This window comes from Diadema antillarum, unplaced genomic scaffold, assembly GCF_040938485.1.
Source record: "Diadema antillarum isolate AM-2024a unplaced genomic scaffold, OU_Dant_1.0 seq00000807_RagTag, whole genome shotgun sequence".
In the NCBI taxonomy this organism is placed as follows: Eukaryota; Metazoa; Echinodermata; class Echinoidea; order Diadematoida; family Diadematidae; genus Diadema; species Diadema antillarum.
The window spans coordinates 277,757-292,030 of NW_027271688.1; the positions used below are offsets into that span (position 1 = coordinate 277,757).

The following is a 14,274-nucleotide window of genomic DNA, read 5'->3' on the forward strand; positions in this document are numbered from 1 at the left end:
ACGCGTTGTATTATTTATCGTTAAAAAAAGAGACTAGTGGCTTAGTGGTTTTACCCTAGTTTCTCCTTTATTTTTTTGTTTGTTTTGTTTTTAATGAGTATTGCATGATAAAGTGGAACATTTTGAGCCTTGGTTAGTTCGGAACTTTCACTTTAGAAATCCACAAATGGTAGTCAGCTGATTTCACTATAGGATACTGTGGCTGGACCGGGATGCGCCCGGGATTCCCTTATTCGAAACCCAACCACCGCCGCACGTTTGGAATCGGAACTGCGAGGATATATAAGTACAGCTCAGGGGTCCTTCTTTCTTCACTCTTCCTCGTTGGGCACATCCTAAATATTATCTTATCCCTATCCCTGTTCTACTCACATAGTCAGTCATTAGCCATTAACATACTACTGTTACCATGACGACGGCCGGTGCATCACAAGTTCGTGCCATCTTCAACCTGTACGAGACGACAACCCCTGCTCCCGGCTTCGACTCGTTTCTCGATGGGGTCAAACACACTTTTGCCTTTGTCGAAAAAGAGCCAAGCTTTGTCGTCGGCCAATTCCACAAAAATCTAGACGATGGTGGTAAGACTTTTTTTTCTCTCTTTTTCTCTTAAAGTCTCTATCATTTCATGACGTTGCTTGAAGTGTATTATACGTATAATAACGCAGGCCAACTGCTCATGTTCGCCTACATCTGCGCTCGCATATTGCAATTTAATGTTCAATTGGATTTATACTTGACCGGCAGTGTGGTAAGAGTTTTAATCGTAATCTCTCTGTTAAAGGGCTAGTTACTCTAGTATCTAAGAACGCGCGATGGGGAATCTATAGGTAAAGCTGAATGCACTTACAATTTATATTCACCTCTTCGTGACGCAGTACAAGATTGGTCCTTTTCTTTAAAGTCTGTGAAACCTGTCATATACTGAAATAAATTTGTATCCACTTTTATGAGATATTTTTTGTATGTTGCGTCATTCTCACTCGTAGGACATTTCAAGTACGCGCACTTCGCCAACTTCAAGGACGGGAGTTTCACCGGTTTCTCGCCCAACCCTTCCCCTGAGTGGCTGGCTGCAATCAAAGAAGGGCATGGCGAATGGGGACACCAAGTGCGACATCCGGGTAAGACTTGTTAAATTGATGATATATAGTTTTGGTTGAGCCTGGGATTGGGGTTTAAACTTTTTGCGACACAATCAGAAACCATTTTTCTGAAATATTAAAAAGCATACTCTTCTAAGAAGAATTTAAAGTTTATTAGATGAAAATTGGTTGTGAATTGGCTCAAATATTCAAAAACAAAGTGGTCCTAATACAAGATGGGACCCACCTTTTATTAGGGACTCTTTGTTTTTGGATATCTTAGCCATTTCCAAACCAATTTTCATCAAATATAAAATTTGAATTCCTCTTAGAAGTTTATGTTCTTTAATATTTCATATAAGTGGTTTCTGATTATCTCACTAAAAGTTAAAACGTCAATATCAGTCTCGACCAAAAACTATACCATCCTCTAAGACTCGGGATAGTTAACAACTTTGTCTTCCCAATATGCATTCAATTGAACCATCTTCTTGAAGAGAAATTCTAGTCCATTAAATTTATAGAAAAGTCTGATAAGACAGAGTAAATTCTTGCGAGTACAAAAGTGAAAACTTGATCAAAGTCGGATAAAAATTAGAAGGGTAGTTATGAAATTGTTTCGCTAATTTTTGCTGGACAATTCTCGTTCAGCAGTGTTCAGTTGATACAAAAATTATGAGGGAACTGATGACGTCATCACTTCACAATTTTTCGTTGATCAGTTAGGCCTACAAAAAAAAATTATGTCGAAAATTCAACGTTTCAGTTATTAAAGTATTCATACAACATACAACATTACCATTCTTACTCCATAAAGGTGGATACGACGAAATCGCCACCTGGTCTGGTCAGCCATGGTGTCCGAAGACTCAGGCCGCGGCAAACAGTATCATCCTTCTGGCGGCTTTCAAGGTGAGTGAAAGGATGGCACGGCACGCAAGTCATGTTAAACATTCTCATACAGTCACATTGTTCAATGAATTAAGCCTGTGTTGAATTCGCCCAGTGAAAGTGCAACTTTAACGCAATTTACACTGTAATGAGAGTAAAATCAAACAAAAATTAACAATACTTAAAGTTTCATATAAATTGCACGGGAAAAAAAATCGTCTTTGAATAAATTCACAATGTCATATTGTATCGTATACTTTTGTCGGAAATGACATATGAAATGAATGAATGGAAGAGTTGTGAGTTGGTGATTATCATCGTCACGTCAGCTTTTTTGCATACGTGATGATCAAAATCGCTAGCTGTCTGGTAAAAAAAAAGTGAAATTTTTAGTGTTCGCTTTATGTGATATTTCAAATTCTACTCAGATGAAACTCAACACATTTTACCATTCTGTTCGTCTGATTTGACCCTTCATCAAAGAGCAAAAATTAAATCAATTAAATTGAGTGGTATGATAATGGTAATATGCATTCCCCTTAAAACCACTATAAATAAGGTGAAGAAAAATGTTGTCATGTACGGGCAGAGACACGTACATGATATAACGTGATAGCAAGCGTTGCAAGACATGCATTTGATATTTACATCATAATAGGCAAACATGATTTAAGATTGGCATTGTATATGATATTTTTTAGCTAAAGAATTTGCAATAGCAGGCTGCATTTATTTGGTTATGAACCTTCTAGTTTATGTTAGTTTTACGGAGGAAAAAAACGATCTGTAGAGACTAACATAAAAGATGAAAAGGAGAAAGAGAGCTATCAAAAAGTAGATGCCATGTCTGTCTTCAAAACAGCTGTGTCAATGAGGTGGAGGAAGTATGTAACAATTATCACTTTTAAGAAAACAGTTAAGCGTCCAAAGTGAAAGTAGCGACAGGAAATCATTATCATAGAGTCGCTTGAATGATTTACTATGCGAAAAAAGAAATATTTCACAACAACAATGAACATTATGACGAAAGGAACATCGTGATATGATAAGCATTGTTTGTCAAAAAACAGTCCGCATCAAACAGAACGAAGGTAACCCTCGTGATGTTGAAAATTTTAAGTTGAAGATTTAAGATGTCAAAAATCAAACCTCATGTTTCAATTCCTACCGTTAAAGAAAAGCCAAGCGACGTAGGCTTATATCTAATCATGGAATCATGGAGCTATGTAGCTCCATGATTAATGTACTAGGACTGTAATCACTCTTCATTAAAGTCCATTTAAATCAAGACTGCTCCGCTCATCCCTCTGTTTTCTTTGATGTTCTCATTTTCTTCATTTGTTATTTTTGGTAATTGTTTTGATTTTTTATTGGATTGTTTAGCTTAGCTTTTTTTTTTTTTTCTTAGGACGTACCGGAGGATTTCGAAAAGGAGTGGAAATCGATGTCTGGCATGAACGTTGTGGTCGAGTCCCTTCCAGCCACCGTATCCCTGAACGAGGCGGGTCTGTTCCGGAAGCTGGGCGGCAAAACGCCGTTCAACTACATCCTCCGCGTGGAACTGCTTCCGGGGTCACCCGGAGCAGACGACGGTGTGGGCGATGTTCTCGGTTCGCTGGAAGGCATCAGGAGCACTCTGTCCCAGAGCGGGTCGCCGCTCGTAGACATCGGCGCGTATAAAGTCATCGTTGTCACCAAACCCCAACAGTGAGACGACGACGAAAAAGAAGATGGTGTCGAATTAATTACGCATCTGCAAGAACTCTAAATTATGACTTTGTCATAATTGCATGATACAATTGCACCTACGAGACAATATTCACCTGCTAGGATAGCTGTAGGAGATAATGATTGATAGGATCGATTAGACAGGCATTCTGGAATACTTTCGGTACCTATACATCTCAGCACATTGCATTTTTTTTCCTCGTAAAGAGTGTTAACACATGAATCAATGTGTGGCCCACTGTTCAATGAGATTGTGGTGGTTCAGTGGAAAAATCAAAGGTGGTATTTGACTCGCAATATAGGGGGCCTATCATCTTTCGTTAACTCCACACCTATGTCATCACATTTTCTTTACGCACTCCCGACCAAGTAATGTGCATTATTTGTTTTATAAAATTGTGATTTTTCTTTTTAAAAAAAAAGTTTCCTGGTAGTCATTTTCGCAAGATATACCAGGACAGCGTTTCATGAAACTTGTCAGTGACTGAAAACTACATGTATTTTAAGCTTCTGAAATCCTTGCATCTTATTGGCCGAAAGCAAATATGTCAGTGAAAATATCTGACAAAACACTTGATGAGAATAAATGCCCGCACGCAGCACAAGCCCCAATCTAACTGAAGACTGTGCGTTTAAAACACATTGCAGCTGGGGGTTGAGCGCAGACGAGTGAGTGATTGTTTTAAAAACCGGTCATTATCAAATTAAAAAAAAAAAATAAGTTTGGGCGTTTGCGCAAAATAAAAGACTGGTCACGTGATTGCTCTCAGCCAATCATTTTAATCAATGAGGATCCATATCGCCATTTATTTTCGTCATAAAGAACGTTCAACTTGAAGAGAAGGAAAACAAGATGCAGGTGTCAATTAGTCTGGACTCCCTACTGGCGTATGTAAATATTGATTCATCGGGCAATTAGCCATCTGCGTCTGATTATCAAGGTCTCATTAAATTTCTTATCTTTCTATCAATGACAGGTACTGTCTTTAAGACACCTTCATAAAATCCAACGATCAAAACTGCATACGATGGTGTATTGATCATATTTTTTCCCCAGATTTTCTATGGATTTATCTTTCTTTTATTGTTCTTTGTATTGTAGTATTTCATTTGCGTTTGTTTTCTTTGCTGTTTAATTACTCAACATGCAAATCAGAATTTGCCTCTCATTACTGAAGCATAATGTCAGTACACCCGAAAATCTGTATTACATGGAACAAGTGTGTGAGACAAGACAATACACACAGCCTGTCTAGATTTTTACTGGGCACATAGTTTATTCTTCTTTTGAAAGTAAAGATGATCTGTATATAAGTCTCGAGGACAACTGTGTTACTTCTTGTCTGCAGAAAGTTCATTGTTCAGTTAACTCAATGCCAATGCTTACACAGACACTTGAATATTTATACATGCATATACACTCGCACACACACACACACACAATATTATATATATATATATATATATATATATATATATATATATATATGTATATATATATCCATATATAATCTATATGCTTGTAAAACCAGGAATATTCACATGCACTTTAATTTCACGAATTTCGCCAGAGCCAAGAATCTCAAAATTGAAATGCATGCGAAAGTTCTTGTCTACACTATTATGCATTGAATGCCATACGCAATTCATGAAATCACATGCTGCAAAAATACCTTGCTGTCATGTATATTTACGTTCAAGTATATACATATATATATATATATATATACATAAACACTCTCTCTCACATATATATATACATTGTATATATATATATAAATATATATATACATTGTGTATATATACATAAATATATATATATAAATATAAATGAACAAATATATATATATATATATATATATATATATATATATACATACATATATATATATATAAATATATATGAACATATATATATATATATACATACATATATATAAATATATAAATAAATATAAATACATAAAAATAAGAGATGGCCCACACACATGATACCATGACTACATCAAACAAAAATTATGAAACGATAAGACAGTGTTCTAATTCATATGTTCATGTGATGTAGTTTTATTCCTCTTATCTATCATGTGACAAGATTTAATTCTTTCCTTAATTGATGAACATTATTGTGAGGCTTGGTTGCGTCTCAAGACACCTTAAATGACATGGATCATTATCACAGAGACAGATATCTGTTATTGCCAACGTAACACGACGCTCATGGCTATGCCCTGCCTATGGAAGATGTGTTTATCCACCATTCAAAGTTGCATAGTCCTCCTTCAACACGCCCTCCAACTGCTGTATAGGCACCGGAGAATTAACAATGAATAAGAAGGTTCGTTTCTTTGGGTGTGTTTTCCCCCGTACTGTTGCCAGGCAACAGTCTTTCTCTCTGGAATCCATCCCCACAAGTGGCTTCCCAGCGAGACGATCATTTCGTGATCTCACCGCTCAAAATCAAAACAGTTTGCAATGTCTTTGCTTCATTGTCACTGCAGAGAAGCACAGGAGGCAATTTTGTCATGGTGATTATATCCTGTTGCAGCTGCTGTACAAAGAAGCCCTAGGGAGGTCTTAACTTTGCGACTCCCATGACCCTCTAAACAACCCTTCTCTTTCTATTTTGCAATAGACTGATTAAGGCAGTACACAAAACATTCATACAATGTAATGTTCTTCTTTGTTTCCTTCTCTATACCCAATGTCACTACCATCTCCTCCCTATGATACATATCTATGCTGCTGACAGCAGACACAGATCATAATTTATCATATATTTTACTATCTTTTTTTTATCAACTATAACTTTGACTATGTCGAAGAATGTCAAATACAAATTCTAACAACTATAAGCAGGACACACTGTAGTATGTATTACAATTTCATGTAAGGAAACTCCATGGACATGATAGCAATGGGCAACTGCTTTACAGCTACACAGTTGCAAGAAAATTTGCAACGTGCTCACAAAAAAAAAATACAAGAAAAAAAAAACGACTATCCAATATCCTAATTGAAAGACGTTGTTGAAATTTGAAACACTCGATAAATAAAGAGCATGATCGTAAGAGGACAGCAGACAGTTAATGGAGTTTGATCTGGTTTCCTTTTTTTTTTTCTTGCTTGTCTTTTTCTTGTATTGGGCTGAGTAGTCTATGAGACTTCAAAGCTTACAAAAGTGACTACACAATAATATAAACACTGTGTATCAAGAGAGAACTAAAATCTACACTGTAATCTTTAAAACAAATGGAATGGCAAAACATGATTGCAGATTGATGGATTTTTTTTTGTTTTTTCGTGTGTTTTTTGGTAATGTGTGGACAAAGTGCTTTTAGAACTTTTGTAATTGTTTGAATAATTGTGAGTAATAAGGAACATGGAATGAAAGATGAAAGTGTGGGAAATTACTGGTACAGGTAAATGCATAAACTGGATATGAAGTTATCAAGAATGTAATTTGTTATCCATGAATCACACTTACATCACACTCTGAACATGAGCACATTTTTCCTTCTTTTTTTTTTCCACATCAAGTGATGGCACATTTCACTGTGTCACAAAGGACATATAATCTGAATATCACTAAACGTATCACTTTTCTTTGAATTGTGCACAACCCTGTTTACACCTGTGTACTTCGGAATTTCAGGACAGTTTCTACGTTTCTTAGAATATGGACCAGATACACACTGGCAGCTTTCAATCACAAACAATGCCCCCTTCAAATAATGAAGTATTATCTTATTTGATTAGCATATTACAGACCAAGACCTACTGATTCACAGTAACGCCACTGTAAGAAAAATAGGATAAACACTTCATAAAAATGCATGCAGATATATAGATATTTACATCACAAAAGAAATCATAAGTACAACAACTCATTGCAGAGTGTACATCTACAGTAAAATTGTGATAAAAATTACAGAAATAGAGACAGGATATGCACAAAATGAAAATAAATCACACGGATACGGCAACAAAATATAATAGACTCCATCTTTGATTATCACCAGAATATCTAATAAAAGTTACACACAGAAAAAAAGAATCATCTTATCTCAATGTAAATAGGTATGATCAAATAAAAATTCCAAGAATGCTAGAAGACTTGAAATCAAGCAATTTTAATTCTTATCTATTTGGCACAGCAATATTTGAATTTTCATCCAGGCTTTGTTACATGCTATTCACAATCATGACAATGCTGCAAGCTGTCTGTGTAGTTGTTTACAATAAGGAATAGGTTTGAAGTTTTGATTTACATTTTGCACCACATATCTTCTTTTTGTTTTTGTTTCTCCCTCTTTTATTATTGATGAACTCACTGACTTGAAAGCACATGAACTTGCAAAAGAAAATGACAGAAAAAGAATCATATTTCCATAAATTTAATACAATTTGGTCATATAATGCAATCATAATGCTTCATGCCTTGAAGACTGTGCTTTGGCGAAATCCTGTCAAAATATCACAGGCTTTCTTGGGTCAAATACAGACGTTTTGACTCTTGGCTCTATATATAGCAATTAATTTCTCTCTTTCAATTACCACATTTGAAAGCAAATCATATCTGTTCTGGTTTAGGAAGAAAGGCGGGTATCCACATTGCATGAATGCATGCAAATGAAAAAGAAAATGAAACAATTATTAGAGTTATGGAACAATTCATTCATTTGTGAATTTGCTGAAGCAAAATTGACCATAAGGCCTACATGCGAGACTTCAGCAAATTTAATCTATGGCATCTTGACCTCCATTTCTGCCGAGTGCTTGGTGATATTTCCGTGAAGCTTTCCGAATCATTCCCGTGCGAACCCAGCAAAAAAGCGATACCGAGACTGGATTGTGAGACTACTTGAGGCGGGAGTAGAAATCCTTAGACTTGGAGCCTTCCTTCAGACACGTGATGTTGGCCTTTTTGTGGTGCGTGTTCATCAGATATTGCTGCGCAAGAGAGACGATCGTAAACACAAGATAGTCACACATTAACTGCCAGCTATACATTACATTGTATCGATCTCATACTGACAAATCTGACTCAGAGTCAGAGTGAATACAATTTATTCTGTGTGCAAGTGTCAGAGTCACGACATATTTTGCATAGCCTCTTAACTCTAACCAGGCCGGGCTTTTTGGCCTGTTCTGTGGCCGGGGGAGGGTTGATTCAACCCCCCCCCCCCCCCCCCCCGAGATCTCGGCCGTCAATCGCGCAATCGCCCTGAAAATCGGCACATACATTACTTGTTGCGTAATCTACTGAACTGGTATAAGAGAAAAAAATTGAATTTTTCATTTTTTATATCTTATATTAATTAATATGTGTGAAATCATGAACTTTGCTCTAATTCAGAAAATAAAGCCAATGGCATCCTAATTTTTGGTGACATTGTTCCCTGTAGCATTCCTAACAATGTGCTTGAAAAAAAAATCTGGTATCAAAATTGATTTCTTATGTATTCTATTGTTTGATGAATTCCTTATGTATTTCTTTGTTTTTTGACCTTTTGGGGTTTTTTTTCCATTTTTTTTTCCACAAAAAATTATTACAGAAACTATTTTGAGCATAATTATGCCAAAATTAATTGATTTAAGCCACTGAAAGTGAAAATGATCATATCTTTTTGAATAAGGTGAGAAAACTCTATTTGCATGAACTTTGCACACAAAATCACGTTTTTGAGCCATTTTCGGTCTGATAAGGATGTATAAAAGGTCGTGCAGCATTGTAACGGTATGTCCGATTTTCGCGAAAATGATGTCATATGATTTGCGAGACTGGAAAGTAAAAAGTCAGCGAGCGGCGTGGTCAAAAAAATTTCGCGCAGCAGAATTATCGCGAAAAATGTCGAGGGGGAGGTTGATTCAACCCCCCCCCCCCCCCCAGCCCTATTAGGGTTAAGAAGAACTGAATGGTTGCAATGCCCCATATACACTATGTTCTTGGCGTCCGCAGCAGTCACGCTTCAGGTCACCATGAAGAACGGGATGGACGTGAGACAATGTGGGGGGGGGGGGGGACGGGCAAACATGACAGGCCATGATTGCCACTAATGCCATGGTTACATTTTTAAATTGTCAAAAAATTTGTCATGGCAATCAAGGTGCCAATGAGAAGCCTAGTAGGTTGTAATGAAATGGGATGAGCTCAACAAAACGTGACAGCATGTTTGTAAAAGGCCATTACAAATCTTGAGAGGTGGTCCATATAGTGGGACGCAATGGGAAATATTGTGAAGTCTAGTCTGACCAGACATCAGGGGAATGGCATCTGATAGCTGCATGTTCACTAGAGCGAGGACTAGAATGAACAGGACTAGACTACAGTGGGAGAAAACAAGGAGAATATCCCATCAACCCACAGCACACTACATTTCAGACGAATGAGGCTGCCGTGGTCACGGTGTAAACATAGCACGAGCAAGCAACTTCAGGACTTAAAGTTTTACATCCCCTACGAAGAACCATGGGCAATGAATGAGGAGAGAGTACTTTCGCTGTATTGGGCGCACAACTGCTGCAGCCATAGGGCTTGAAACAATCAAGGCTTCACGATTAATATAAGCCTGCAGTTTGATCAGTGAGACCTAATTACACCTACAAATTTAAACAAGAAATGCTGAAGGCTGCAGTGATGAATTTCTCATCATTCCATAGCTCACCACTTTCTCAATATCAATTGTGCCCTTTGCCATTCACTTGCATGCATAGTGACGACACGGGCGTAAGTTTTGACTGCATATTCCCAGCTCCAGACTATTCATATCTAGTCAATCATCAAGAACAAACAAGAGCAGATCTGAAGATTTTTATAATTAATTCAAACCTCAAACTGCTTTGAATTACACAGAGTCAGTACATTTTGACGTTCCTCTCCAATCTGTGTTCAATTTTTCCTCCATTCACACTTCTCATAATTTTTCCCTAAAAATAAAATTCTATGAATAAGTTTTGTACTACGTACTGTATATGCCATTTATCTAGCAAGTATAATTTTTTTTTGTGTGTGTGTGAATCATGACTTCCTGACAATTTCAACAGTGGTGAAATTTGTGACAGAGAAGGATAGTAATTAATGGAGAAATGCAAGTGTTCAAGTGGCATTCATGTCAGGCTCAGTTAACATGTCAGCATGTTGTTAAATTCACAATTATTGCGGGGCTTGCAAAATTCACACAAACAAAAACCTCTGAAATAAATGGAGTACACAGTACTCCATTTTCATGGACGATATGTAAACGTGCTCAGGTGTAATTGACGGTATCAATCTGGAGATTTGTAAGACCCTTCAAAGTGTTGAGTTGATATCAAAGATGCATGAAAATGAAGTGATTTCAGACAGCCAAGACATATATAGATTCTCACCGTTGCATATGGAATTCCATTCTTCTTCTCAGCATTGTCTGCCTGCGATCCCACCCACACGTAGCAAGCCCTTCCAGTGTCTAGAATGAACACATCCTGCACAGGCGACAAGTAAGTACAGGATTTGTTAAATTCAACAAATCACAGCTACAATTTATTATTCATTATACCGCAATATGAGGTACCATTTCATGTGAAAAAGTATCAATATTTCCCTCCGAGGATCTATACTCATGAGCCATGAAAATGCATGGCACATGAACTGAGCCAAGAAAGGAAATATATTATATATATATATATACATTTTTTTTTACATTTCCTGCACCTAGATATAGCCAATGATAGGACTACTTCCCTTAAAGCACTCCACAGAAGTAGAGATAAGTGGTATAGTATTATACATGTCTCTGTCTACACAACTAATGAAGAAAATAAAGGTGATCATAGTTATTGTTACAATCATTCTCTTTGTAATCACAACATCATCATTTATTTATTACCTCCCACAAGGAGGTTATATTTTTTGTCAGTGTTGGTTTGTTTGTCTGTTCGGAAAATAACTCAAAACACTGAAAACTGCTTTGGATGAAACTTGCAGAAGTAGTTGATAATGACACAGAGAAGAGATGATTACGTTTTGGTAGTGATCTGAGAATTATAAAACATAATTTTTGAGGAATTTTCATATTTTGGCTAATAGGGTCAACGTACTTAATTGGGAGTTCAAGCTGCACGCATTTGAGGTTTGTAAATGCCCATGAAAGCGAGCACTCTGCTCAAGGTGCGGCACAACAGATTAAAGTTATAGAAACACAGGGCTTCTTTAAATCATTGGGAAATTGGGCAATTTTGAGTATGCGTGTATTACGTGCGTGGAAATGAGCTTGGCAGAGGTCTGAAGTCTCAGTGCTTTTCTAGCTCCTGTATTTTTTTCATCGCTCTTTGCACTGATATATTACATTTTCAACAGATGACAAATCCAATTGTCCAATTTCATTGCATGCAAAAGTTTTCCTCCATTCAGTACGTTTGTGCTAGCACTGAGCTTTATGTACGGTCATCTCTGTTCATGATAATCGCACCCTGCATTAGTCTCTACAATCTCGATGCACACTAATTAGCTTTTCTCTACAGCATTACTGAAACGCCTCTGTCTGTACCTCAAAAGACGAGTCTGTTCTTTGCATTTTCATATTCCAACAACTTTTGAACTTACACTTGGGTCCAGATCGTCACGCCTGATGTTATCTCCCGTCGACACCTCGGTAAATGTTAACTCTCCCGAGGCATTTGACAGCCTAAATTAGATATATTCATGAGAAAACAAAAGAAATGCGTGATTCACAGATGGCTTGAGCTTTCAACATTCAAATCTTCATATTCTTATATTTAAAAAAGTGTGTTTATCATGTACACTTATGTTATTTCAACAACTGATTTAAACAAGCAAGGCATCTTGTTTTTGGAATGTAAATATCATCTGGGTTCTCACCAGCATTTCCCACCACAAGAAAAGAAGAAGTTTGAGTGTGGGTACTGTGAGCATCTCTGCTACAATCAACCCTTAGTTAGTTTTGGAATCTGAACTTCACATCTGTCTACCTGTCAAAAAAAGAAAAATCCTGGGGACTTGGAAAATTCACCATTAACAGAGCCCTTCCTATGGCACCACTTAATTTTCTGTAGGCCACATTAACTTTCCCTCTATAGGTATGTGTGTAAAATTAGCAAATATTGGCATAGAAAGGTTTAACACACATATCTATAGTACTTGTAATGGCTCAAAATTCATCTTTGACAAACTCAAATTTGCCTGCAATTTATCAGAAAGCTGAAACAGGAAACTTGTCTGTATGATGCAATTTTGCAGGAATAAGTCATTTTCTGTAGTATTTTGAGCTCAATGGTGTGAAATAATAAATGCTGGTGTATCGACTTTCATTCCGGAAGCGCCCCCCCCCCCCCCCCCTCGTTCAGTTGTGGATGTGTAGAACACTGCCTGTTCGTGATGATTGAATCATGTCCCTGCAGTAGTATTAAATCAAACACAGAACAAACTGCAAGGAACTCGCTCTCGTGAGTGGTGGATACCCCTATGGCCCAATACGTTATGATTGATGTTATCGAATATAAGACATTCTATTGCAACCACCATCGGGCAAGCTCTGAAACTGAACTACTTCTGTGAACCTTTTTGGTTAATATTTTGCATTTACGTCATTGCCCAATGGTAATTGTGTTAGCATGGCATCCTTTCACACATTTCCCAAATTAGAGCAAAAAATCAACAGTTCCGCAGCACATGAGAACTATGTTTTGGCTTTAAGCGTATGCCATTAACCACATAATGACTTCATTGTCTGTGTTCCTACATAAATTTACATGTTCGTGGATGGAGAGACAAAATGACCCTTGTCCATTGGCAGCACAAACATAAGAAAATCCTCTTTTCTCCCTCTTCTATGAAAGTGCACCACTAAGTTCTCTCTCTCATTTGAATCACTTTTCGAGTGAGTTAGGATGGTCCAATTAATTTTAATAAGTCATATATCATTCCAAAGCTTAGAGCTTACTCCTTGAAACTGCGGCACAAAAAGTGGAACTTCATTTTGGAATACTGTTTGTGGGTTTTTACGTTGGGCGGTCACAAATAATTTCAATGGAACCCTCGGCAACACAGATTTGCAAATGAGTTTGATTCTCTGCCAGGAAAATGTCCCAGGCCTATTTTTAAAATACCTGAAGAGGACTGGGTCGAAGGAAGCAGAGTCATCTTCATCTTGTGCAGACTGGTCCTCATCTTCGCCATCGACCTCATCGTCCTGGTCGAAGTAGTCCCAGAACTCGTGGCTGGGCGAGACGTCTTCCTCGTCCAGAGTCTCCTTGGATGCCCGGGGCCGCTTGGAAGTCATGTCCTGGAAGTACTGAGCGGACTGGGGGTGGGAAGATGGGGTTAAAGAGAAAAATACCAGTAGGAGCACTAGATACATAGATGGGGACAGGATGAATAGACGGATCCATGGGTAGAAATAGCCTGTAAGGTTGGAGGAGGATGCAGCTATGGTCTTTACTATCACGCTAAATGTCTAATGAGGCGAGACTACGAACAGTGGACGCACGCGAAGCATCCACTGCCTATATCCACTCGTCTTGCTTTAGTAGATATCAAGGAAATAATGACTGAAGCAAGATGAGTGGA

General features: G+C 37.5%; 2 protein-coding genes across 3 annotated transcripts in view; one reads left to right on the forward strand and one right to left on the reverse strand.

The window, feature by feature from the left end:
- The first annotated feature begins 365 nt into the window (after positions 1-365).
- LOC139739580 (uncharacterized) lies at positions 366-4,749 on the forward strand. The gene is made up of 4 exons (XM_071650183.1): positions 366-581; positions 990-1,124; positions 1,903-1,997; positions 3,385-4,749. The coding sequence occupies exons 1-4, from the start codon at positions 410-412 to the stop codon at positions 3,685-3,687; spliced, it is 705 nt and encodes a 234-aa protein (XP_071506284.1). The 5' UTR covers positions 366-409; the 3' UTR covers positions 3,688-4,749.
- A 998-nt stretch (positions 4,750-5,747) lies between these two features.
- Positions 5,748-14,274, reverse strand: part of LOC139739550 (gelsolin-like protein 2) — a 75,786-nt gene continuing 67,259 nt past the window's right edge. For both annotated transcript variants that reach the window (XM_071650153.1, XM_071650154.1), the window contains 4 exons: positions 13,815-14,008; positions 12,292-12,373; positions 11,076-11,171; positions 5,748-8,657 (listed from right to left, as the gene is read on the reverse strand). In XM_071650153.1, the coding sequence (XP_071506254.1) occupies positions 8,565-8,657; positions 11,076-11,171; positions 12,292-12,373; positions 13,815-14,008 (465 nt within the window). In that variant the 3' untranslated portion in view covers positions 5,748-8,564. The remainder of the gene's footprint in view (positions 8,658-11,075; positions 11,172-12,291; positions 12,374-13,814; positions 14,009-14,274) is intronic.